We start from the raw sequence: 23353 nt of genomic DNA on the forward strand, positions 1-23353 counted from the left end.
CCAGGCCCAGCCTTCTTAGCAACTATTCTATAATACCTAATCTTGCCTCTGATTAGAGGTACCTAAACAAGCAAAGTCTAGCCAAAATGTCAGGGTAGACCAAACCTGAATTCAACAACAGGCCTTGGAGAAAGGATACAAGTTCTGAAAGGTAAACAGAGGCATGTGGGAGGGCCAAGTGAACAGGTGGGTCTAACCAGCCAGCCAGGTTCTATCACAGTCCATGGGGACCCTGGACAGCTGCTGACCTGGGCCCTTGCTGGATGCCCTTGGCTCACAATGCAGAACATCAATGAGTCCAGCGAAGCAGATGAGAAAGGAGCCCTTAAAGTGGGCCAGGTATTCTGCTCCGTGCTTTATACAGCTCATCCCATTTAATCTACACAGCACATCTTTGTGGGAAGCACATTTCTGACCAGCTAGGCACATGTAGGTACATGTTTTGCACTGTCTCCCAAGGATCCCAGCCCCTGGTTATTCAAGCACTATACTGGGTGCTAGGGTGAAGGGACTTTGTAGATGTAAATTAGAGTTATGGACCTTAGAGAATCCTGGATTATCTGGGTGGGCCCAATCTAATCCCTTGAGCCCTAAAAGGCAGAGAAATTTCTGAGAGACCAGTAGCAGAAGAGGAGGCAGAAGGGGTGAGATCACAGAGATTTGAAGCATGAGGATGTGACCTACCGTTGATGGCCTTCAAGTGGAAGAAGGGGGCCAAAAGCCAAGAAATGCAGACAACTTCTAGAAGCTGAGAACACCTCTAGCCAACAGCCAGCCAGGAAACGGACCTCAGTCCTACAACTGCATGGAACTCAAGTCTGCCAACATCCTAAAGAAGCCAGTCTGTCAACACCTTGATTTTCACTGCCAACTCACCAAACTGATATAATAAATGAATGTTTTAAGCTGTTGAGTTTGTGGCAGTTTTTTTTAAGGCTGCAAGAGGAATCCAATCCACTCCCATTTTGCAGAGACACCCAAAGCTCAGAAAGCTTTGGGGAACTTGCTCACGGACCACAGGTAGTAAGTACAAAGCAGGGATTTGGGCTCCAGTGGTCTGACTCCAAAGCCTGTGCCCACACCCTCCCATGTTCCACTCCAGCTGATGGAATATTCCCATAGACCAGTGTTAGCATCACATTAGGAATCCAAATTCTGAAGAAGCTAAGAGTTGCTTTTCTCAACTACTCAAGGTGGATAAAACCAACCTAGTAACCATCGATCTGTCCATCCATCATTCCACAAATATTCATGGGAGCCACTACTGAACCAACTTAATCCTTCCTGCCATCCTCTGCCATGTGAGAATTTACAATCTCTTGGTGGAGGAAAAAAACTATGAAGGTGCAGCTTCAAGCACGGTTGGGCAAGGGTGGCTGAGCAGCAATGAAGAGACCTCCATTGCAGGGCCAGTTAAGCCTGCCTTGGCAACGGCCCAGACCTGTGACAGTCACAGAAGCAGCTGAGCTGACTGAACGTTACCGTCAAGGAGTGGGGTCATGCTGTGCACTGCCCAAGCCTGCGGGCCCTGGGAGAAAAGCGGCACGTACTGGGCACAGACTCATTAAGTGGCTGCCGACTGCCTGCTTGGGATCCTCTCTCTAATCAGACAATGCAGTTCTTCTACCCCAACCAGGAACCTGGGCAGAGATCACCATTCCGTGGGTTCCAGCCCAACCTGCTGCCTGCCTTTCGAACCGGCCCTCGTCTGATGGCTGGGACAACAGGAGGGTATGCGTATCTACAGGACAAAGCTAAAACAAATTCCATTTCAAATACAACTAAAAGAGTCTCCCCTGAGAGAGGTCCTTTAACTACATTTCATTGAAGTGGGAGAGATTTTTTAAAAGACAAGGGAGACAATATCTAACAACTAGCTATTTCTCTATTCTGTATCTTATCAGTAAGCATTTTACCTTAAAAAGCCCAATCCACATGTGTTTCAAATGCACAGCCCATTAAAAGTGAAATCATTAGAGACAGATCTGAGGGATGAGAAGTCATGCCAGCCAACATGCAAAGACCCAAAAACCATGAACACATTATGAGAGAACCAAATCAGGGCCTTGAGGCCCCCCTCCTCTTTTCCAGAGGTTTTAAATAGAAAAGAGCTTCTTTTCATTATTTTCCTATGAGAATGGTCATTTCCAGGAAGCTCCACGGGTCTGGCATGATTCCCAGCTTCACCACACCCAAACAAACAACTTCACGAAGCTCATGAGTAAACTGCCGAGCCCCTTCATGTAGATTAAGAGAAAATTTTGGAAGCAGGGCTGCTCCCAGCATCGAGATGACCTCCTCAGGCCTGGCATCGGCACTGGGAGTCTTCAAAAACAGGAAGCTTTGCTCTCCACCTGGTAGAGAAATCTGACCCGTTTCCCAGGTCCCAGACTCCCAGGGCCCCTGCCGTGACGTGCTTGCCTACACTGCATTTCGTACTGCATTGTTAAAATGAAGGATGGTACGTTCCATTTTAGGTCGGTAAATGTGCATATATACATGGAAGGACATTTTCACTGAATGTCCCTGGTATTATGTGAGTTGAAATGTTCTTTAGAAGAATTCCAACTTTGCTATTTTTTCAGAATCCTGTTTCACAGTCATTATTGCAATCAGTGCCCCCTCCCCCAAGAGAAAAAGAGACAAACATTAAATACAATCACAGCACTGTCCCCCCACAACTGCAAAAATACGTTCCAAGACCCCCAGTAAACGCCTGAAACCACGGACAGTACTGAACCTTGTATGTACTGTTTTTTCCTATACGTACATACCTCTGATAGTTTATAAATTAGGCACAGTAAGAAATTAACAAAATAGAACTATATACTATAATAAAAGTTATGTTAATCTGGTCTCTCAAAATACTGTCCTGTACTCACCCTTATGATGATGTAAAGGGATAAACTGCTCCGTGAGATGAGGTGAATGACACGGGCATCGTGACGTCCTGTCAGGCTGCTACTGACCTGATTAGACGTCAGGAAGGGGGAGAATCTGCTTCTGGACAGTAGCTGGCCCCAGGTAACAAACTCCGTGGCGGGGGGGTGGGGCGGGTAGTGGGACACAACTACTACCTAGAGTTCTTGGCTTTATTTTTATTGTGAGCTTGGGGGTTGTGCTAGGCTATGGTCATTGATGCCGTAAGTGGCCACATCTGATTAAACCCAGCCTGTTGCATCAGGGTGAAGAAATGTATTTTCAAGCCATGTGGCAATTTTTCTTGGGTGTAATCTGTTAAACACAGTACTGCTCTAAGAGGTCCCTGGGCTAGAAGTTGGAGCCAGAACCCATGGTTTTAAAAATCAGGAAAAGGTGCCTAAGAAGAATTTTTCATGGCAGAGGAGCTCAAGGTAAAGGACCCCATTTCTCCTGTAGGATAGGAAGAGCTCTCCCCTGAAAACTACCAATACAAAGAGACAAAGAAGAGCTGGGTCTTTGGCCCTAAAAGTTTGCCCGTGTTTGAAAAAGGCCTTTCAGTTGGGGGAGAATTGCCTCTTCCGATACTCACTGGTTTGATAAACCAGTCTCCCTGAAGAAATTGGGGTTCTGATTCTGCCCCGTCCCCTGACAGGGAAGCGCCCTCCATGTGTTAACTTCCCCAGCCCTGCATCCAGAAGGGTCCCCAGGTCGGTGGGACACACCAACACATGCTCCCTCCCTAGAGAGGGTGCTATGATGCACGTGGGACCTACTGCTAACCCTAAGGCTGGCCCTAGAACTTGGCAGGGGGCACTGGAGGATGGAGTCCAGAAAAAAATCCCACTTTCTCCAGCACCTGCTTGAATATCCTGAGGATAATGGGAACCCAGAACACATATGTGCATCATACACGTGTACGTCCGTAGCTATGCAATATTCTTGTGGTTTTCTGGTGGGGAAGGGGGTAAGGACAATGGTGGTATTTCATATAGCCCCGGAAATGAGTATGAATTAAACTTAAAATTCAGTTTGATCTTATTTTGTCTTCAAAGGGTTTGACGAGGTGGGGATAAAGGAGCAAAACCTAGGAACGGGAGAATCCAGGGAAGGGAAGGAAGGGGAAGGCTGGGAAGCAACTGGGAAATAGGCAGTCCAAAATCTGCCTTAGCTTTGGGAAAGGTAATTGAGGAGCAGGGCGGCGGAAGAGTATGGGGCCTGCCAGGATGAAATTAGGAATGAGCATCAGGTGGTCTCTTGCCAGGTGGGAATAAAAAAAAACGAAATGCTTGGAGTTTCAAGCAGGCAGCTTGGAGCAGTGAAGAGCAAGACCCAGGGGAGTACATGGAGGTGGAAACAAATTCAGGCACCAGCTGACCCACGGAAAGAACGCAGAGAAAGGTCAGGCGCCAGCTTTGACTCCTAAGGCACTGCCCCCCTCCACCCCCCTTCCCACAGGCCCTGACTACACAACAGGAATCAGCCTGAACACACTCCCAGAGACGAGCCTAGGTCTGAACAAGCCTGAGACAGGGCCTCTGGGAGCCATCTGTCACCCACATGTTAGGGCTGAAGCTGCAAAGGAAGCGCTGGTTGGCATAACCGGGGAAGAGAACAGGTAGGTATGTAGACTGTCCTAAATGGAAATTAAATTTAACTATCATCTAACTACATGGAGACTAGGGAAAAACTGCTCTGAAAACAAAAGATGCAACATCTGACATATCCATGTAATTTGTGGTTAAGAACACGGGTTCTAGAAGACCGCCTCGACCACATTGCGTAGCGACCACTCTGGGACTGTCTCCCTGTCCGTACAGTGTAAAGCAACAGCTGTCCCACCTCACTGGTCTGTCGTGAGAATTCAGTGAGATGATAAATGCAGAGTCCTCAACGCTACACTCATAACAGAGGTTGGAGAGGGCGCCTGGGTGGCTCGGTTGGTTAAGCGCCTGCCTCCGGCTCAGGTCGTGATCCCGGGTTCCTGGGATCGAGCCCTGCATCGGGCTCCCTGCTTAATGGGGAGCCTGCTTCTCCCTCTGCCTCTCTGTCTCATGAATAAATAAAATCTTAAAAAAAACAAAAACAAAGGCTGGAGAAACAGAACCTCCACTGTGGTGGGACAGGAACTACATGCCACTTCTTACAAGGTAAGCAAGCGAAAGGCCTTGGTCGAGGAGGGCAATGCAGTGGTTCAAAGTTCAGCCTCGGGGATCAGGGTGACGACCCTGTTCTATCACCAGAGGAAACCCAGGGCTGCGGAGAAACCTCTCTAAGCCTCAGTTTCCTTTACTGTCCAATGAGAATAAACAGAGCACTTCCATCTCAGGCTGGTCGCGGGCATGAAAAAAACCTAAGATGTGCAAAATACAGGCAATTTATTCAGCATGTACGGATCAAGCACCTGCTGTATGCGGGCCTCTGTTCAAGGTGGGGGGATGCTGTGGTGAGTGACACATGGGCCCCAGAGACAGGGAGGTCTCCGAGACTCATGTCGCAAGGTCCCTGGGCTGACATTCTGGTAGGAGAGGCAAGCAACTGAAAAACACAGAGCATTTAGTACAGGAGCAAAAGCCCTGGATGGAGCACTCAGTTATCAGTCTGCACAGAAACACATTACTCACATGACCGAGTTTCTTTTCCAGAACAGACCAATGTCCAACCACCCTGGAAACTCGTGCATTCAGAGTGAGCAGGCAGAGGGCACCTACCTCATCCTTGGCCAAGGTTTTCAGGTGCTCCAGGATCTGAGCCATCACCGTCTCACACAGCTTGTTGTTTTCAGCCAGAAACTTGGAGTCTCCCCCATACAGGCTGTCGTTGGAGTCAACTGATGGAACAGACCAGAGCAGTGAGCAAAGCGTGGTCTAGCCATACAAAGGAATATTATGCAATCATAAAAAGGAATGAAAATTTTTTTTTTTTAAAGATTTTATTTATTTGACAGAGACACAGCAAGAGAGGGAGCACAAGCAGGGGAGTGGGAGAGGGAGAAGCAGGCTTCCCGCCGAGCAGGGAGCCCGAGGTGGGGCTCGATCCCAGGACCCTGAGATCATGACCTGAGCCGAAGGCAGATGCTTAATGAGTGAGCCACCCAGGCGCCCCAAAAAGGAATGAAATTCTGATACGTGTTGAAATGTGGATGAATCTTGAAAGCTTTATGTAAGTGAAATATGCCAGACACAAAAGGACAAATACTGCATGATTCCTCTTCCACAGGACACTGGAACAGGCAGATGTGTAGAAGGACTCAGAGTGGAGGTCACCACAGGAGGGGGCAGGGGGGCGGGGGTATGGGAAGTCACTGTCTATTGGGTACAGAGTTTGTTGGAATGATTAAAAAATCTTGGAAATGGGTAGTGGTGATGGCTGCTCAACACTCATCATACTTGATGAAGGTGAATTATGCACTTAAAAATAGTTAAAATGGTAAACTTTATTTTATCACTATGTGTGGGTTATGAATTTTTAAAAAATGTAAAAAAAAGCCTTAGTACAAAAAGTCCGTATCTTTGACTTGGGGAAGCCATTAAGTTATTCATTTTTAAGAAAATAATCCAACAGGGGCACCTGGGTGGCTCAGCTGGTTAAGCGTCCAATTCTTGGTTTTGGCTCAGATTGTGATCTCAGGGTTGAGACTGAGCCCTGCATCGGGCTCCATGCTCAGCAGGGGAGTCTGCCTGAGGATTTCTCTATGCCCCTCCCCTCACATGCACACTCTCTGTCAAATAAGTCTTTTAAAAAAAATCAGAAAAATAAATGCTCTGTTACAGTATTAAATACTTGGAGGATAATAAAAGTACATGATCTATAGTTACTAATTACCACATAGTACACTATATTATTATACTAACAACACATAATTATAAGATACTATTAATTTTTAAAAAGTGACAAAAGTATCCATAGTAGAGCCCAGATATGTGTACATCTATATTTCCTAATTTATAGCTGCTTAAGAACCAATTTTTTAAATTAAAATTATATTTCATAATTTCCTGTCATCAGTCTTGAACCTTCCGGAGAATGGGGCGGGAACAAGCACACAGTAATTAAGTAATTTCAGCTATGCCTTCTGTACATTTCTAGTTGCTATTTCAAGAATGACAACTATTCTTCCCGCTTTTTATTTTGAAAACTGGCAAGGCTGCCGAAAAGTCGGGAAAACAGTACATTGAATACATACCTGTGCTCTCCACGACACACACATACAGACACACAGACACATGACGGAGTTCTGTGGCTGAACCAGTTGTAAGCAGACTGCAGACACGTTGCCTAAGAACAAGAACAACTGCTCCCCAGCCTCTCTGTGCAAAGGCGATCCCTAATCCACTTCTGAACTGCCTGTGTATGGAGCTGCGTCTCAACTGCTATCCACCAGTCAGAGGAGGACAGCTATTCTCTTAAAAGAATGTAAAAGATTGGGATTCTGGTAAAGGAATGTGATTCAGCCATTCACCACCACCTGAGTTTGCAGGGCGGCAGGAAGGAATTTCTCACGTCTACCGCTGAGGACCGGAATAGTTCCTGGCATAAATTCTCAGGCTTACTCCGGGTTGGAATCTACTCTCTTTCTGATGAGCTCAGCACTGGAAAAGAGAGAAGGTCTAAGACCACCCATGGCAACACACCCCAGGCTTCCTCCCCAGAGGGGCCAGGGGTGTGTTCGGAGCAGGCTGCTCACTTGCACATGCACGCACACACACGCACTCTCTCTCTCTCTCTCTCTTTGCACCTCCTGGATGAGGGCCTGTTCTGCACCAGGTTCCAGGCTAGGAGCTGGGGACCCAGTGGGAGCCAAGGCTGATTCCGTCCCTGCCTCACAGACGCTCACAGACTGTAAGGAGATGCAGACCAGCAAAGAGGCAATCACAACAGCATGTACTGATTGTTAGAAGCGGGCCGTGCAAGGGGTTATGAGATCTTAAAATCTAGGCTTGGGATGGAACTCTGGAATTAGCAAGATCAGGCTAAACTCTACAGATTAAATTCACTAGATGAAGTGCTAAAGGGGGAACGGGGGCGGGATGAGTTTTCCATGCTAACACTTGGTGGTGACGGAGGGAGGAAAGGGGAAACTTGAGAATTAGAAGGAAGTTGGTCAGACCAGTGTGTGCAGTGGCCCTGCGAGTCCAGGCGCAGCTCTTACGAGGGAGATAAATGACATGCCCGGCAAGTGGACACTAAGAATAGCCTACAGTCCCTGCATCTGTCTGGCCCTGGGATCATGACCCCCAACGCCTCAAGGGCCTGGCAGGTGGCGTGGAGCAGCCAAGGGGCTACAATGGCTTCACGGAGGCACCCTGGGTTGTGGTCTTCCAGGCACATCGTCGCTTTCTGCATATGAAGTAAACATTCAGTCCGCCGGCATCCTCCCCTTCCCTGTCCAACACGCCCACTCTCTCACAGGCTTGGGTGAAAGCGCTGGGGTTCTTGCTCCAGGTGATTTCACAATGCCATCTTATTAATCGAGAAAGCAAGCAGCAAAGGCATCCTTTGGAAATGCAAAAAAGTTGTGACCCTAGTTCTTCAGAAGTTCTAACCTGTGTCAACACTACAAGGCTGCCTAGAATAAGAAAGGGATGGGAAAGCAAAGCCTCCTTCGGGCCCCCTGGGCCTCTCTCCTACCAAGACAATTGTCAGGTCACAATTATGCATCCACGGTAAACACAGCTGGGCCAAGAAAAAAGGGAAAAAACCCACCCATCCTTCCGCTTTCTCCTCTAAAAGCTAGAAATGTAAAAGCCAGGCTCCTGCCTATCAAACCTCGCCACGCTCCCTTTGTTAGCACTCTGGCCCCCAGTCTGTCGTGGCTGTGGTAAGTTTAGAGGGTTAAATGAATCTGCTCCAGAAGAGGGAGGAGAGGGCTTGCCCCTCTCACAGGGCCTGAGGTTTGCAGACCCACTTCCACGTCAGTGCCTGGTCCTCAGAAGTCTCTCCATAGTTGCAAGCCCTCAATGTGCACTTGGCAAAAAAGGAAATAAAAATGCCAACAAATAAAGGAAAAGGTGCTCAATCTCATTAATCATCAGAGAAATGCAAATTACACTCATCAGAACAGCCAAAATGAAAAAGACTGACCGCAGGGAGGGAACAAAGGGAACCCTCATTCATGCCTGGCGGGGGTGTCAATGGGTACAGCCATTTTGGAAGACCGTGAGACCGGCTACCAAAGCTGAACATAAGCAAGTCCCATGAGCCGGCAACTCCACCTGCAGGCACAGAGCCAACAGAAATGTACACTAAGAACAGGTCCAAGAATGTTCACGGCCAGAACCAGAACCACTGGGAACATGCAAATGTTCATCCGTCAGGGAATGAATGAATTCTGGTACGGTCACGCCACGGAATACGATACGGCAACGCGAAAGGAGGAACTCAGCTACGCACGACACGGACAGAGCTCACACACAGAATACTGAGTAAAAGAAGCTAGACACCAAAGTATGCATGCTAAATTTCATTCACATAAAAGTGAAAACTGCATAAACTAACGTGCGATGCTGTAAGTCGGGAGAGTGGTGAACCGTGGAGAGGAAAGTGGTGGTGCTCATTGGAAGGGGGGCACGATCTGGGTGGGGGTTACCTGGGTGTGTTCACTGTGTGATGAGTCACTGAGCTTTCCAGCTGATGGCATGTATGTAGCATGTTACACTTTAATTAAAACACTGTTGTTTTGTAATTGAGGAGGGAGCGTGATGCATGCCCCACAGTTCTGGGCGTAAATTCCACTTCCGTCACTAACTGGCTACAGGACCTTGAGTCTCCCGTTGCTGGAATGGAAAGTGGGGGCACCCATGCTTGTCTTACACTCTGCAGTGCTGTAAGGAGTATAGGAGGAAGATCCGCGGAGTCTGGTGTGCTACCCGGCATGCGGTAGGAGCTCAAGTCGTGGGAGCTGTCATCCTTGACATCAACCAGCCTCCCTAAGTTACATCTTAACGATTAGCCCCCAAATCCCAGCTAGAGGAAGCCTCTGAGAGTCATAGGGGAAGGCCCTCCCGCGAATTTGCTTCCTGAAATTTCCAAGTGTATAGAGACAGTTGCTTAAACCCTCAAGTATGTCATTACTTGCCAAAGCACTTTTAACAATAGGGCCATGTTCTGGGAAACCAATCACTGGAACTGAGGGTCTGATAAGCAGGTAGATGCCTGGGCTCTGCAGGCAGAGGTCTGGAATTGGGACTGTCCTGTGTGTCCAGGATATGAGAAGTCCGCTTTCAAATTTCTAGCAGCAAACTCAAAATGGCTGGTAGCACATGGGGGAGCAAGGCCACCTCCTTCCTTCTGAGCATCTGAACTAGGGGTTCACGGAATCTCAGCATCACTTGAAGAACTGGGTAAAGTCCCACCTGAGACTGGGGTTAGGAGCAGGCCCCGGATGAAGCTCAGGCATGTATATATTTAACCACCTTTCTAGGTTATTCGTAGTGCACCAAAGAGAGCACAGATCCAAAAGAATGCTTTTCTAAACTTGTCTGACTGTTGAAATGATTTTGGATGTTTGTTCTAGACAAAATTCTCAGGCCCCTTCTTGGGGATCCCAATTAAGAAGGGGTGGGATGGGGCTCAGGAACCTGCTCAGGGAATTCTTATTTGGGCACATTTAGCAAGGCCCTGGAGTAGAAGTTCCTGGTGGGTAAAAAACTAGATTAAGTAAAAGAAAACAAAAAAATGTCACTGGACTTTCATGAACTTCAAGCTCGGAGCAGTATAGGAAGAGGGCACCCCGCTACCTTTGTCTATGTGGTAGAGGTAGTTCTCCTGGCTCATGGCGGAGAGGAGGTGCAGGACGCAGGTGTAGATGCGGATTTTATCGTCACTGCTGTCCTCCCAGGTGTAGTCCTGGATCACGTTGAGAAGCTCTCGAACAAGAAACAGGACCCCATGTTCGGGATGATCCTAGTGAAAAGCCAAAACAGGAGAAATAATCCTAGATATGAGGCGGAGGGGGGGGGGCGGAAAACCCCAAAACCATGAAGACAGAAGCCCAGGTCCCTCCCGTTCGCAGCTGTGGAGGACTTACAGTGCCAGCCACTTCCCGGAGGCAAGGCCACTCATGAGCCTGGTTCAGTAACACCGAGAAAACAGAGACTGTTGTTAACCCCACTGATGAGCATGCTCCACTCTGGGGAGACAAGCCCCGAGAGCCTCCTTGGATCCAAGGAATCAAGGAGGCCAAGTTACCTGTCAGCTTAATAGCCCGTTTCCAAAATTACAGTCTTGTTCTCCCATGTGTGTAGCAGTAAAAAGCCCTGTTCCTTGGACTACAAAAGCAAGATTGCGGGTCTTGCAGCAGATGCAACAGCGGAAGCCACCTACTCTGGGTAACCCCCCCCCCAAAAAATGATCACTGTCACCACCAAAGGCACCAGCTTTATATATAGCATTGCTCTTTAGGGCGTTCAGTGACATTAACAGCTAAATTGAGGATGCTCTCTTGGGAAAGGAAAAACCCAAGAGACACTCAAGAGTTTAGAATGGTGTTTCTCAGATGCTGAAATGAACCGAAAGAGGGTTCCGGACTGCACAAAGCTGGCAGCTGGCTTCCCTTCCGACACGCTACCTGGAATTCTGGGGCTCTCCTCCTGAACACACCCCCCCAGACCTCTACCGCCAGGGGTGAGTGCCCGGGCCCTGCCACCACTGCCCTGCTGACCTGGTAGCCACACCTTTATGGCTCCTGGGACCAGCTGGACCCCCCACAGTCCTGCCAGGCCACCGCGGCCTTGGTAGAAGAACAAGGCCATTGCCAAACCACGGCCCAGTGAGCATGAGGGTATTTTATAAATACCCCAAACTTGTTCTGCTCCTGCCTTCCAGTCTGCGGCCGGTCCCTGCCCCTGGCTGAAACGAGTTGGAGAGAAGGAAGCACGCCCGGGGTGACGCTGTCCCTGGGGGCCAGTCTCCCACACGGATCTCAATGGAAGGGCAGAGGGGGCTACAGCCGGCAGCCCATGTGCCAAGGTCTGGCCTCCCGGCCCTACTGTTCCCTCGGACTGAAATCTTCATCTGCAAGACCTGGCCAGACCCGGTCCTCGATGGTCTCTAGATCCCATCTTTCGTGCGGGCTCCTCATTGAGGCCTTCCCTGGCCATCCACCCAGAGCCTTCCACACCCCCTCCCCCAGTCTCCGTCACAAATCGTCCTTATTTTTTCAGAGCAGTTCTGAAGTGACTTATTTATTCCTTCTGGGAATATCTCTGACGGCATCTCTTGGTTTACGTTTCTCTTTCATCCCAGCCTCCGGACCCCCGGGAGGACAGGTACTTCAGCTGTCGTAGTTGCCGGTTCACAGCCAGGGCTGCCCAGGGAACACGATGTGATCGGTGCCCCGTCCCTGTTCCTGGCTCTGAGGCAGTGCCGGGCACATGGCAAGGACTCAGTAAATAGTGCCGAACGTATCACAGCCGGAACGCCTTCTCCGTGCCAGGCGCCAAGGTGGCTACGAAGACAAGTAACAGTCGCTAACGTTCACGGTCACCACGGTAGCTTTTCTGCGTTCCAGAAAGATACTGTTATGACCAGCCCCTAATTTCACAGATGGCAGATGAGCCCCGGAGAGGTCAGCGGGCCCCGTGTCACACGGCTGGCCCACGGAGGAACCCGGGCTCAAGCAGAGACTCCTACCGTGCCGCCCTCTGAGCTGACGGAGCCGGCTGACGGGGGGAGGCCACACCCGTACGCCAGCCACTGTGGACACCTGCACGAGGATGACAAGTGCTGGGACCAGGATGGGTGGGAAATGACCCGCAGTACACTTTCAACCGGGAGAAGGAGGGTGGAGGGGTGTGACAGGTTGGTACAGCTGTTAACATCTACAGGAATCGCGCCTGGGTATCAGCGAGAGAGAGGGCGCATGATGCCCTCGAGGCGGAGCGCCTCAGACGACAGTGACCAAAACTGCCCTCGCTGTGGTCTGCCTTCCATCTAGAGTCGCTCTCAGCTGGCAACTCACTCCTGCCGCTCTCTGCGAACAGCTGTTTCTGACTGGGCTATTTTGTTCTGCTGTGTGGATGTTCAAAAATATTTTTTATTTAAGGACCTGCCTTGGGAAGAAACAACAATCTGAATGTTCCAGTAACAATTTCATCCCCGCTGTCGTAACTGCGGTGGGAGCCCATTCAGCGCACCTCCACCGAGGGGGACAAGGGGTCATGGAGACAGAAAGGTTTGCAGTAAGCCCTTTCCGTGAGCTTTTTGCTCATAACTGAAGAGACGAGACTATTTCCAACCTTCTGCACCAGGAGAAAGTTTTCCATAGGATATCCATGCTTCAGTGGTCGTAACATTTTTTTTTTTTAATTGTACTTTGAGGCTTCAGTGCCAGCAACCGAAGCAAGGCAAGTAAACACAGATTTAAAAGAAGAAGAGAAAGGGGCGCCTGGGTGGCTCAGTTAAGCGGCCCGCTCTTGATTTCGGCTCAGGTCATGATCTCAGGGTCCTGGGATGGAGCCCTGAGTCCTGCTCCGCACTCAGCGGGAAATCTGCTTCAGGATTTTCTCCTCCTCTGCCCCTCCCCCACTCCCTAAAATAAATAAATAAATCTTTAAAAACAAAATTAGAAGAACAAAAGGTCCTGGATTCAGCTGGCAATGCAAGCAGAGCAAGGTGCCCCCCCCTCCCCCCGCCCCGGCGTCCCTGCCGAGGCTGCCGCCCTGACAGAGCAAACCAGTGTTTATGAGGCAGCTCCCAATCAACCCTCTCTCTCTTTCAGCTGGACAGACAGGGGACCTGGCTTCCACTATTTGCAATATCCCTTTGGGTCCCTGGTTCTGGTCTGCAGGAATCCCTGTATTAAATGCCATTCCTTGGCAGAGGCAGGAATACCCTAGAAATGACTGACTTTCCAGGCGCGCGAAGATCAGAGGCGGCAAAGATGCACTGAGCACAGACATCCTGGCTTTGACTCTGCTCTTGGCCGCTTACGAGCTGGTGACCCTGGGTAAGTCACTTCACCTCTCTGTGCCAATGAGGAGAGCAACAGGCTTGTTTGTGGAGTATTTGTGAACTGCTGGCTGGCTCACTGGAAGGGGTATGTAAGTGTTGGTGATAAATAATAAAGTCCTTCAGAAAAGGAGCCAGAACACGGGGCAGGATGGGGCATGGCGCTGGGAGGAGCAGGGCAGGAAAGGGGGGGGAGTGAAGCAGGAGGGCAGGGGACAGAGCGGCCCGGGGATGCGAGGCTGTCGGGAACCAGCTCACGGTCTGGGGAGCTACACGGCTCTGCAGGGGCCCACCCCGGCCTGTCTGACCGGCTCACGCCCCCAGCGTCCCTCAGCACCACCATAGACGACTCACCGAGGCTCTCTTCTGGTCCCTCCAATGCAGGGTGTGCCTTCCCACTGAGGGCCTTTACCCATGCCCAGGATGCCCTCTCCTGTCCCCCCGAGGCCCTTCATTACTAGTCATCCTGTGGATCTCAGCTCTAGCAGCACGTTCTTGGGAAACTTCCCTGACCCACTTCCCTTCAAATCTGGGTTCTCAGAAGTCCCTGTATTTTTTTGTGGGGCTTTATACAACTGTAGTTTTAAGCGCGTATTTATTTGCTTAGTGTCTGTCTTCCTGAGTGGAGGACGCACTTCTCTGGTTCACTCTTTAATTCCCAGATCAGCAAGTATTTACGGAATAGACGGGATGAATGAGGCTCAGCACTCAGACCCCATGTCATGCTCATGGCTGGACCTCTTCACAAGGATTAGGAGTAGAAAAAGACATTTCCCTGCTGTGTCCTAGGTGATCAGGGCCAGAAAACCGATGGTAGTAACATTTCCATTGCCTATAAAAGTCAACTGAATCAAAATTAGGCCTCTGAAGTGTTAACAATGAACCTATTCAATGAAGACTACGTGTCCTACCAAAATGTTAGGAGAAATGCATTAGTTCAGTTATATAGAGAAGTCTATCTGCAGCCCACCAAGAGGCTGACCGCGGTGAAGACCAAAGCAGAATGCTTCCAAATGCTTCCACGCCGGTGCTGTTTGCCGGAGAGAGGGCTGGCCTGGGGGAATGTTTATTTCTGCATTTCTAAATATGAATAAAGTGGGCCAGGTAGTTTATTTAGTCTAAAATCACTTCAATTTTGTTCTCAACAAATAAAATGAATCAAGTCCTTTTAAAAGCCTTGTACTCAGGGGTGCCTGGGTGGCTCAGTCGTTGGGCGTCTGCCTTCGGCTCGGGTCATGATCCCAGGGTCCTGGGATCAAGCCCCGCATCAGGCTCCCTGCTCCGCGGGAGGCCTGCTTCTCCCTCTCCCACTCACCCTGCTTGTGTTCCCTCTCTCGCTGTGTCTCTCTCTGTCAAATAAATAAATAAAATCTTAAAAAAAAAAAAAATAACAAAAAATAAATAAATAAAAGCCTTGTACACAGTTGGCAGGGATGTAAACTGATGCAGCCACTCTGGAGAACAGTATGGGGGTTCCTCAAACAATTAAAAATAGAGCTTACCCTAAGATCCAGCAATGCCACCTCTGGGTATTTCTCCAGAGAGTTGAAATCAGGACCTCAAAGAGATATTAGTACTCCCATGCTTAGTGCAGCGCTATTTGTCGTTGCTAAGGCTCAAGCTCGAGCAGGTAAGTGCACTGTAAACGTTTCAGGCTCAGATGGTGCAGCCAGGCTCCGGAGCAGCAAAGATCTGGGTTCAAATTCTGACTTGGCTGCTCACTAGCTGTGCAGCCTCAGGCAAGCTGCACGGGCTCCCCAGCTCCGGGGTGCCCTAAGTGGACAAGGCACAGTGACTCCTCCCTTGCAGGGCTTGGGGGGAGGAGTCCTAGACACTGAATGATGAGGAAGGACTTCCCGGCACAGGGCAATGGATGAGCAGTCGCACTGGGGCTATTCTTCATCTCATTATCTTTACTAAACCCTAGCAAAAGCATGCACACTGATACCGGGAACAAGAAAATCTGCTGAGACCAGGGGGACATTCCCGTGGATGCCTAAGGGGCCAGTAGGCAATAGAAATGGGTTCAGTGGGGGGCGCCTGGGTGGCTCAGTCGTTAAGCGTCTGCCTTCGGCTCAGGTCATGATCCCAGGGTCCTGGGATCGAGCCCCGCATCGGGCTCCCCGCTCAGCGGGAAGCCTGCTTCTCCCTCTCCCACTCCCCCTGCTTGTGTTCCCTCTCTAGCTGTCTCTCTCTCTGTCAAATAAATAAATAAAATCTTTCAAAAAATAAATAAATAAATAAATAAATAAATAAAAAGAAAGAAATGGGTTCAGTGGGTCCGGAGGTGCGCACGGGAACTGCAGAGAGGGCACATGCCCCCCCCACCCCTCAAAATGGGGCAGCTGCTCCCAAGCTGTGGCCAATTGGCCAGGTCGGAGAATGTGGGCCCCACATGGCGGGATCGGATTTTTCAAGAGGAGCCGAAAATCCAGGTTTTTCTGTGATCCAACAATTTTTAAATGCGGGTAATTCATTCCAAATGTTTTCCATCATTATGTGGCCAAAAGAGCCTGTTTACGGGCTGGATTCCACCCACTGGTCATCAGCGCGCAGCCCCAGGGACAGAGCTTCTGGGTCCCAAAGCACTTTCAGATCTGTTGTTTCATTCGGCCTTACGGCAGCCCTGCCAGGTGAGCATTCTGATGACATTTTAGAAAGGTGACAATTGAGGCTCCGAAGAGTTAGAAAACTTTCCCAAAGCCACAGTGCTGCTGAGTCACTGGGTCAGACTGCACTCAAGTTTCTGACTCCAAGCACAAGGCTTTTGTCAAGGCTCCAATGATTTTTGACATGAAGAAAACCCCACGTGCAGAAGGAAAATGCATCCCAATTAACCAGTGAACAATGACATTAATCAGCTGGCTCCTTAGAAACTCTGATTCTTTTTGGTCCCCTCACTTGACAACTAGACTATCCAAAAAAGAGAAACTGATGATACAAAGGACTAAGAAAGTGATCTGAAAACACTGAAGTCAAGCATCGAGCTCCTGGCCACACCATCCTCCCTCTGGAGAACTTGGGATCTCAACTGGGACACTTGGAAACTGCGTCATTTTTTGTCTCCTCAGCTCCTCCCAGAGACCATTCGAATGCCAGACAATTCACCCACACAAAATGCACACTTCAGTGATGGTTAGTATATTCACAGAGATGTGCAACTGTCACCACAATCAGTATTAGAACATTTGTGTCACCCCAGAAAGGAACCTTTACTCATGAGAGCAGAGTTACTTCCTGTCAAAGTGTGGTCCTAGGACCGTCCACCCCTGACTTACTCAGGAGGCTTTCAAAAATGCTGACTCAGGGGCCAGTCCCAAACTCGTGAGTGAGCCTCTCTGGAAGAGGGGTCCCAAGAATCTGTATTTTAACAAGGACTCCTGATTCCTACAGACATTTGGCTCTACCAGGAGCCAATCTTGTTTTGTGCCTGGCCCTGTCACAGCCTGGTGAAGGCTATGGGCTCCTCAGAACACGATTTTTAATGCAGAAAATAAAATACATAAGACTACAAAGGAAACCAATTATGCTAAAATATACTTGTCAAAGTATTTTTTCAATGTATTTGTCATATCGTGTTCTATTACTTCCTGGTGAATATATTTAATTAGCCATCTTCGGAAATATGTCACACCTGAAATGTGTTAAGAACATACGCCTGATTTCTTTGGTGACAAAGTCCCAGCTATGTCACTATTACTGTGGCCTGCTGCCTATAACTCACAGTGAAGCAAAGGGCTAAGTTTATTCACTGAGATTTGTAAAAATTAAGATTTTTTTTTCTCATCTAAATTCATGGTTGCCCCTGCTGGACCTTCAGGGAGTAGGGAGACCCCAAGTTAAGAACCCCTGCTAGAGGGGCGCCTGGGTGGCTCAGTTGGTTAAGCGACTGCCTTCGGCTCAGGTCATGATCCTGGAGTCCCTGGATCGAGTCCCGCATCAGGCTCCCTGCTCGGCAGGGAGTCTGCTTCTCCCTCTGACCCTCCCCACTCTCATGTGCTCTCTCTCATTCTCTCTCTCTCAAATAAATAAATAAAATCTTAAAAAAAAAAAAAAAAAAAAAAGAACCCCTGCTAGATACTGAGGGTCCTGGCGCTGGGTCTGGAGAGGGGCCTTGATTCCTGCTAGCTCAAGCCTGACTGCTCGTCAGTATGTCCCACGAGAAATCCCAGCACGCTTCCAACAATGTCTCCTTTGACCTCAGCCACCTTGTTTTGGTTTCTAGGAGTTGCCACTGAAAGAATATCACCGTCACCTTTTACAGGGCTGAGTATGTGCGAACTGTTCTAATCACGTATGTGTATTCACTCCCTTAACCCTCCCAACAATCCAGAGATAGAGACACTATTATTATTTCCATTTTATAGATGAGAAGACTGCAGCCCAGTCATGTGACATGATTGCCCGCACCTGCAGAGCTGGAAGGAGGGGGAGCCAAGGTTCCACCCTAGACATCTCGGTCCCAAGACCTGAGCCCTTACCCAGTAAGTGGCACCCCCTTGACTGTATGGAGAACCTCAACTAAGACACCCAGGACACAAAATGAATGGAAAATACATTGAGTAACTTAGGGGCACCTGGTTGGCTTGGTCAACAGAGCATGTGGGATCTTGGGATCATGGGTTCGAGCCCTGTGTTGGGGGAAGAGATTACTTAATAAATAATAGTTAAAAAAAAAAAGAAAAGAAGATACATTGAGTAATTTAAACATCTGACTAGAAAACCAACACACAGATACAGATAGGACGTCCCTGCACTTTTAGGGCTAAGAATGTATATAAAGCAGATCAAAGAAGGACATCACCTATAGCTCTTCTGGCAAAACGTACCGGAACTATTAATAAAGTAGAAAAGAAATTGCAGAGGAATTCCAGAAGGAATGATTCCGACGGTCGCATCTTTCCATCGATATTAATCATCTTTGGAACTTCTGGAATGAGGCTTATAGCGGCTTTGAAAAAGGCATCAGCTGCAAGACAGAAGAAAAGTCTGTGTATGAGAACTCCGAAAAATTCAGGTTCTGCTTTGTTCTTCACTGGGCCTGCAGGCCCGTCCTGAGAGTTCTGTGGAAGTCGGGCCACGTTGAGGGCCCCATAAAGCGGGCAGGTCCTACAAGAGGGTTTCTGCAACCTTACCCAACTGGTGGAACATTCAGTTGAGAGGGCACTGCTGTTGCCTTCCATCTCCCCCTCTCTCCCTCCTTCCTTCACTGAGCAACTCAGCTCAAAGAACTGCAAACTGGCTTTAAGAATTAAGTGAAATAGGCAAGTGGCAAATTTTTACAGAAAGCCAAGAAATCACAGCTGTGGGGGCTGAGGGCTCAACCTGGACTGGTTCCCGGAACCCTCCAGTGCCCCGCGTGTGGAAGCAGTCACCGGGCCCACTTCACAGACGGGAACCAAGGTGTGGAAGGACGAGTGGTCCTGCGTCAGGGTCCTGGGTACACTGAGGCAGAGTGGGGCGCAAACTCTGGTCTGTCTGCGTCTACCCTAGCACACCCTGGATTTGTTAAAGAAATAACCGAGACAGCTGAAGGAATCCACACGTGCACACACATACGCACACGTGCACGTATACACATGCATACATGCACACACGCGCATGCACATGCACACACGCACATACGTGCACACGCACATACGTGCACACACACATGCACGCATACACAGCTTTAGAGACTTCTGACTAGGTGATCGTTCCAGAGAATCACTTGGGAAATGAAGATATTTTAAAAAATATTTAGTATTCTGTAAAACAAGAAGACCTCAAAGGGTGAGAGAAAGCAAGGCAAGGGGAGAGGAAGAGGAAGAGGAAGAGGGGGATGGAAAGAGGAAGAGCTGGGTGGGAGGCAGCAATGGGAGGACAGAGACAGGAAGGAATGGATGGGGAGAGGAGGCAGGACTGGAGGTGGGGCCTGAGAGGGAGACAGAGTTCTTTCTAGAACTGCCAAAGCATTCACCACGAGAAAAAGCCTCAAGGTCAAAAGAGACAAAACACTGACCTGACAAGTGAAATCTTAAACTACCCAAGAAGATCAAACGTTTGCATGGTCCAAATAAGTACACTTCCACTCCAGAACGACTCCCAGTGATGCGGAGAGGACACGGCACTGGCCCACGGCATCCAGAACCCCCGCCGAAACCCCACCCAGCACCCCAGAGGGGCACATGCAACAACAAAGGCCTGCACTTAATGAGAAGAGTGTGCGGCTGCAGCTGTGGGGGGGAGGGTTGCCTTCTCTTCCTTCTTCAAAGCAAAAAAAAAAAAAGACAACAAAAACCACGTTAAGGAAAGGCAGCTCTCTCAGAGCTTTCCAGAAACTCCCTTCCCAGGCTGTCTCTCCCAAACTGAACTCACAACCCGACCACATTCCCCAAGCGGTGAACAGGCACCACGAGCACACAGAGAAAAGGAGGCGAGAGTCGACATCGGTATGAGACCAACGTGATCACACTACTTAACACCTACTTTCTCAGAGCCTGTTGTGTCCTTTGGTCTGGGGGGTGGGGGGGTGGGGGACACAAAGCAGCTGATGTCAATCTTGTCAGAAAGAGATTAGATACAGGGCCTCTGGGAAAAGACACCTGATGCAGACTCTGGTAGACAGAGGAGGAGGCTGCAGGGTCTCCTGTCTCAGGCTACAGACAGTAGTAAACGGCAGCGTTGGAGGGAACCATGGAGACTCCCAGGCCCTGTCGTAGTCTGTATTCTTAGTCCTCGGCAGTCCTATGGGGAAGGCACAATTGTTTCCATGCCCATATAAGGAAATAGGCTCAGAAAGTGAGTGGCCAAGTTAAAGTGGCCCAGGGAGGGTCAAGGCCATCGCCCGCTCTAAGCAATGCAATCAAATCTGCACTAAAAAAAAAAATCAACCTGCAACTCCTAGATCTGATAAGGGGTTTATATCTAGAATATATGAAGACATTCTCCAGCAAGAGCAAAACAGGTAACCTGATCAACAACGGGCAAAGGACCTGAATAGACATTTCTCCGAAGAAAACACACAAATGGTCAACAAGCCCATGAACGGATGCCCAACGTCAATAATCATTAGAAACATGCAAATCAAATCCACAGTGAGATTTCATCCCTGGGAGATAACATCAGGATGGGCACCATTGAAAATCAGGGACTAGCAGGCGTTGGCAAAGATGTTGAGAAACTGGAAAGCTGGTGCACCGCGGGTGGGGACGTGAAACCGCTCAGCAGATGTAGGAACTGGTTTGGTGGCCGCTCAGAAAGTGACACACGGACCTACCACCTGACCCCACAGCTCCACTTCCAGGAATACCTTCCAAAGAAATTAAGGCAGGGACTCAAACAGGTACGTGTGCAAGAGTGTGTGTGGAAGCACAGGTCACAAGAGCCAAGCGGCGGCAAAAACCCGGGCGTCCGCCAGCAGAGGAACAGATAAGCAAAATGCGAAACATCCACTCCATGGGATAGCCTGAGAAGGAAGGAAATTCTAACACGTGCCCCAACATGCACGCACCCTGAAAACACCATGCTAAGAAAATAGATCAGACAAGAGGACAAATGCATAGGATTTCGCTTTCATGAGGCAGAGGAGTCGAATTCGTAGAGCAGAGAGCTGACGGGGAGCGGGGAATAGTTACTGTTTTCAGGGCTGTGCTTTTCATTCAGTCTGGGATAAGGAAAATGTTCTGGAAATGGACAGGGGTGAGGGGGTTGCACGGCATTGTGAATGCACCTAAAGCCAGTGAACTGCACACTGAAAAATGTTTACAGTGATACATTGCATGTCACTGATATGTAACCACACTACACAATAAAGAAACAGAGCTGAATTCACCACTGACATTACCCCCCTTTAAGCTCAGGCAGGCCTGGGCCCCACCAGGTCTGGCTGTCTTCTTTCTGCGGGAAAAGCTCTCTGTCCCCATGGCTCTATAGGAATTGCTTTCTGGTGAAAACATTAAGTCCATAATGGACAAGGTGAAGAGCCTCTCTCAGCGGAATCCAAAACTCTGCTCAGAACAACGTGAAAGACCATTTATTTATTCTATTTATGTGTTTGTTACCAAGTGGCCCCAAGAAAAGTGCCTATTATTATGCCTCATTAAAGAGGGAGCAGCTTTGTGCCCGGCGCTCTGTTCCTCACAAATGCCCCACTCAGTTCCCATTCCAAAGGAGAGAGCTAAAATAAACAGTTATTTAGGGGTTGGGGCAGGCAATGTTCCAGTGTTCCAAAGCAGATTTTTATTTCTATCCTCAGAAGACTTACTCCATATATAAAATCTCATCTAGGATACTTCTCAATTTCGACTTCGTAATTAGGGCTCAAATCCTACTGTATATGAAAACAGTTTTTCCTCATGGAGTTTGGAATAATCTCATCAATACCATAGAACACTTTTGTGGCTATTAAAGAGAGAGAGAGAGCACACGCATCTCCAGCAGAAACCCCGCTGAGTGCAGGTCTCAGGACCCGAGCCAAAATCAAGAGTCAGATCCTTAACCAACTGAGCCACCCGGGCACCCCTTGTTTTGTTTTAAAGACCTACAGAAAAAGGAGAAATCAGATTGCCATCCACAAAGACTATTATTCCTGTTTCACAGGGGGAAGGAAAAAGCAGGTATATGTACCAGCTTCCCTACGCTGTATCTTTTTCTACCTGAATCTTCTGAGGTTTCATGGAGCAACGAGCCTTCTTTTTCACAACCCACTTAAAAAAAAAAAAAAAGAAAAGAAAAGAAAACCAAAAATACCACTGAGGCCCAGCTGGCCCCACCCTAGAGCTCCTTCTGACGTGTCCTTCAGTGCTGCCGGCTACTGGCCGAGGGCAGACACAGCCAGCATCCCTGCTCCCAGGAAGAGACACCGAGCTCCTCTCAGAGCCAGTTTTCCAAAACCGCTTTATCACAAGAATCATCAGAAGCCTTGCCAAAAAAAACAGGTTCCCAGGCTCAATATCGCCGATGGGAATGTATCACGGTAGAGCCGCTTTCAGGACCCGGCAGCTCCTCTGAACGTACGTACTGGCTCCGATATGGGTGAACCTTGAAATCGTGATGCTAAATGAAAGGAGTCGATCGTAAAAGACCTGTATTGTAAGACTGCATTTTTACACGAAATAGTAAGAATAGGCAGATCCAGAGAAACAAAAAGTAGATGGGTACCTGCCTGGAGCTTGGGAGAGGGGAACAGGGACTGACTACTTAATGGATCAGGGACTGCCTTTCGGGGTGATGAAAATGTTCTGGAATTAGTGACGACAGTTGCACAACTCTGTGAATGCCCTAAAGCCCACTGAATTGTACGCTTAGGAGAAGGATGGATTTTATGATACATGAATCAATCAGATCTCACTAAGCTGTCGTTGAAAAAAATATCTATGAATTCCCAGGTGCCACCTTAAATGTACGAACCACGCTATCCAAATAGAAGCTTGGAAATCTAACTTAAAAAAAAAAAAAGCTTTGAATAGGTACTAGAGCTACAGGAGTCAAAATTCCAAAGGCA

The 23353-nt window shown here is 48.8% G+C and overlaps 1 protein-coding gene across 6 annotated transcripts in view; it reads right to left on the bottom strand.

Moving 5' to 3' along the window:
- The window catches only part of VPS35L (VPS35 endosomal protein sorting factor like), a 114180-nt gene that overhangs the window by 1299 nt on the left and 89528 nt on the right, over nt 1-23353 (bottom strand). For all 6 annotated transcript variants that reach the window (XM_036076018.2, XM_036076019.2, XM_036076017.2 and 3 more), the window contains 3 exons: nt 18699-18838; nt 10659-10824; nt 5631-5749 (listed from right to left, as the gene is read on the bottom strand). In XM_036076018.2, coding sequence (XP_035931911.1) covers nt 5631-5749; nt 10659-10824; nt 18699-18838 — 425 coding nt within the window. The remainder of the gene's footprint in view (nt 1-5630; nt 5750-10658; nt 10825-18698; nt 18839-23353) is intronic.

This window comes from Halichoerus grypus, chromosome 6, assembly GCF_964656455.1.
Source record: "Halichoerus grypus chromosome 6, mHalGry1.hap1.1, whole genome shotgun sequence".
Taxonomy (NCBI): domain Eukaryota; kingdom Metazoa; phylum Chordata; class Mammalia; order Carnivora; family Phocidae; genus Halichoerus; species Halichoerus grypus.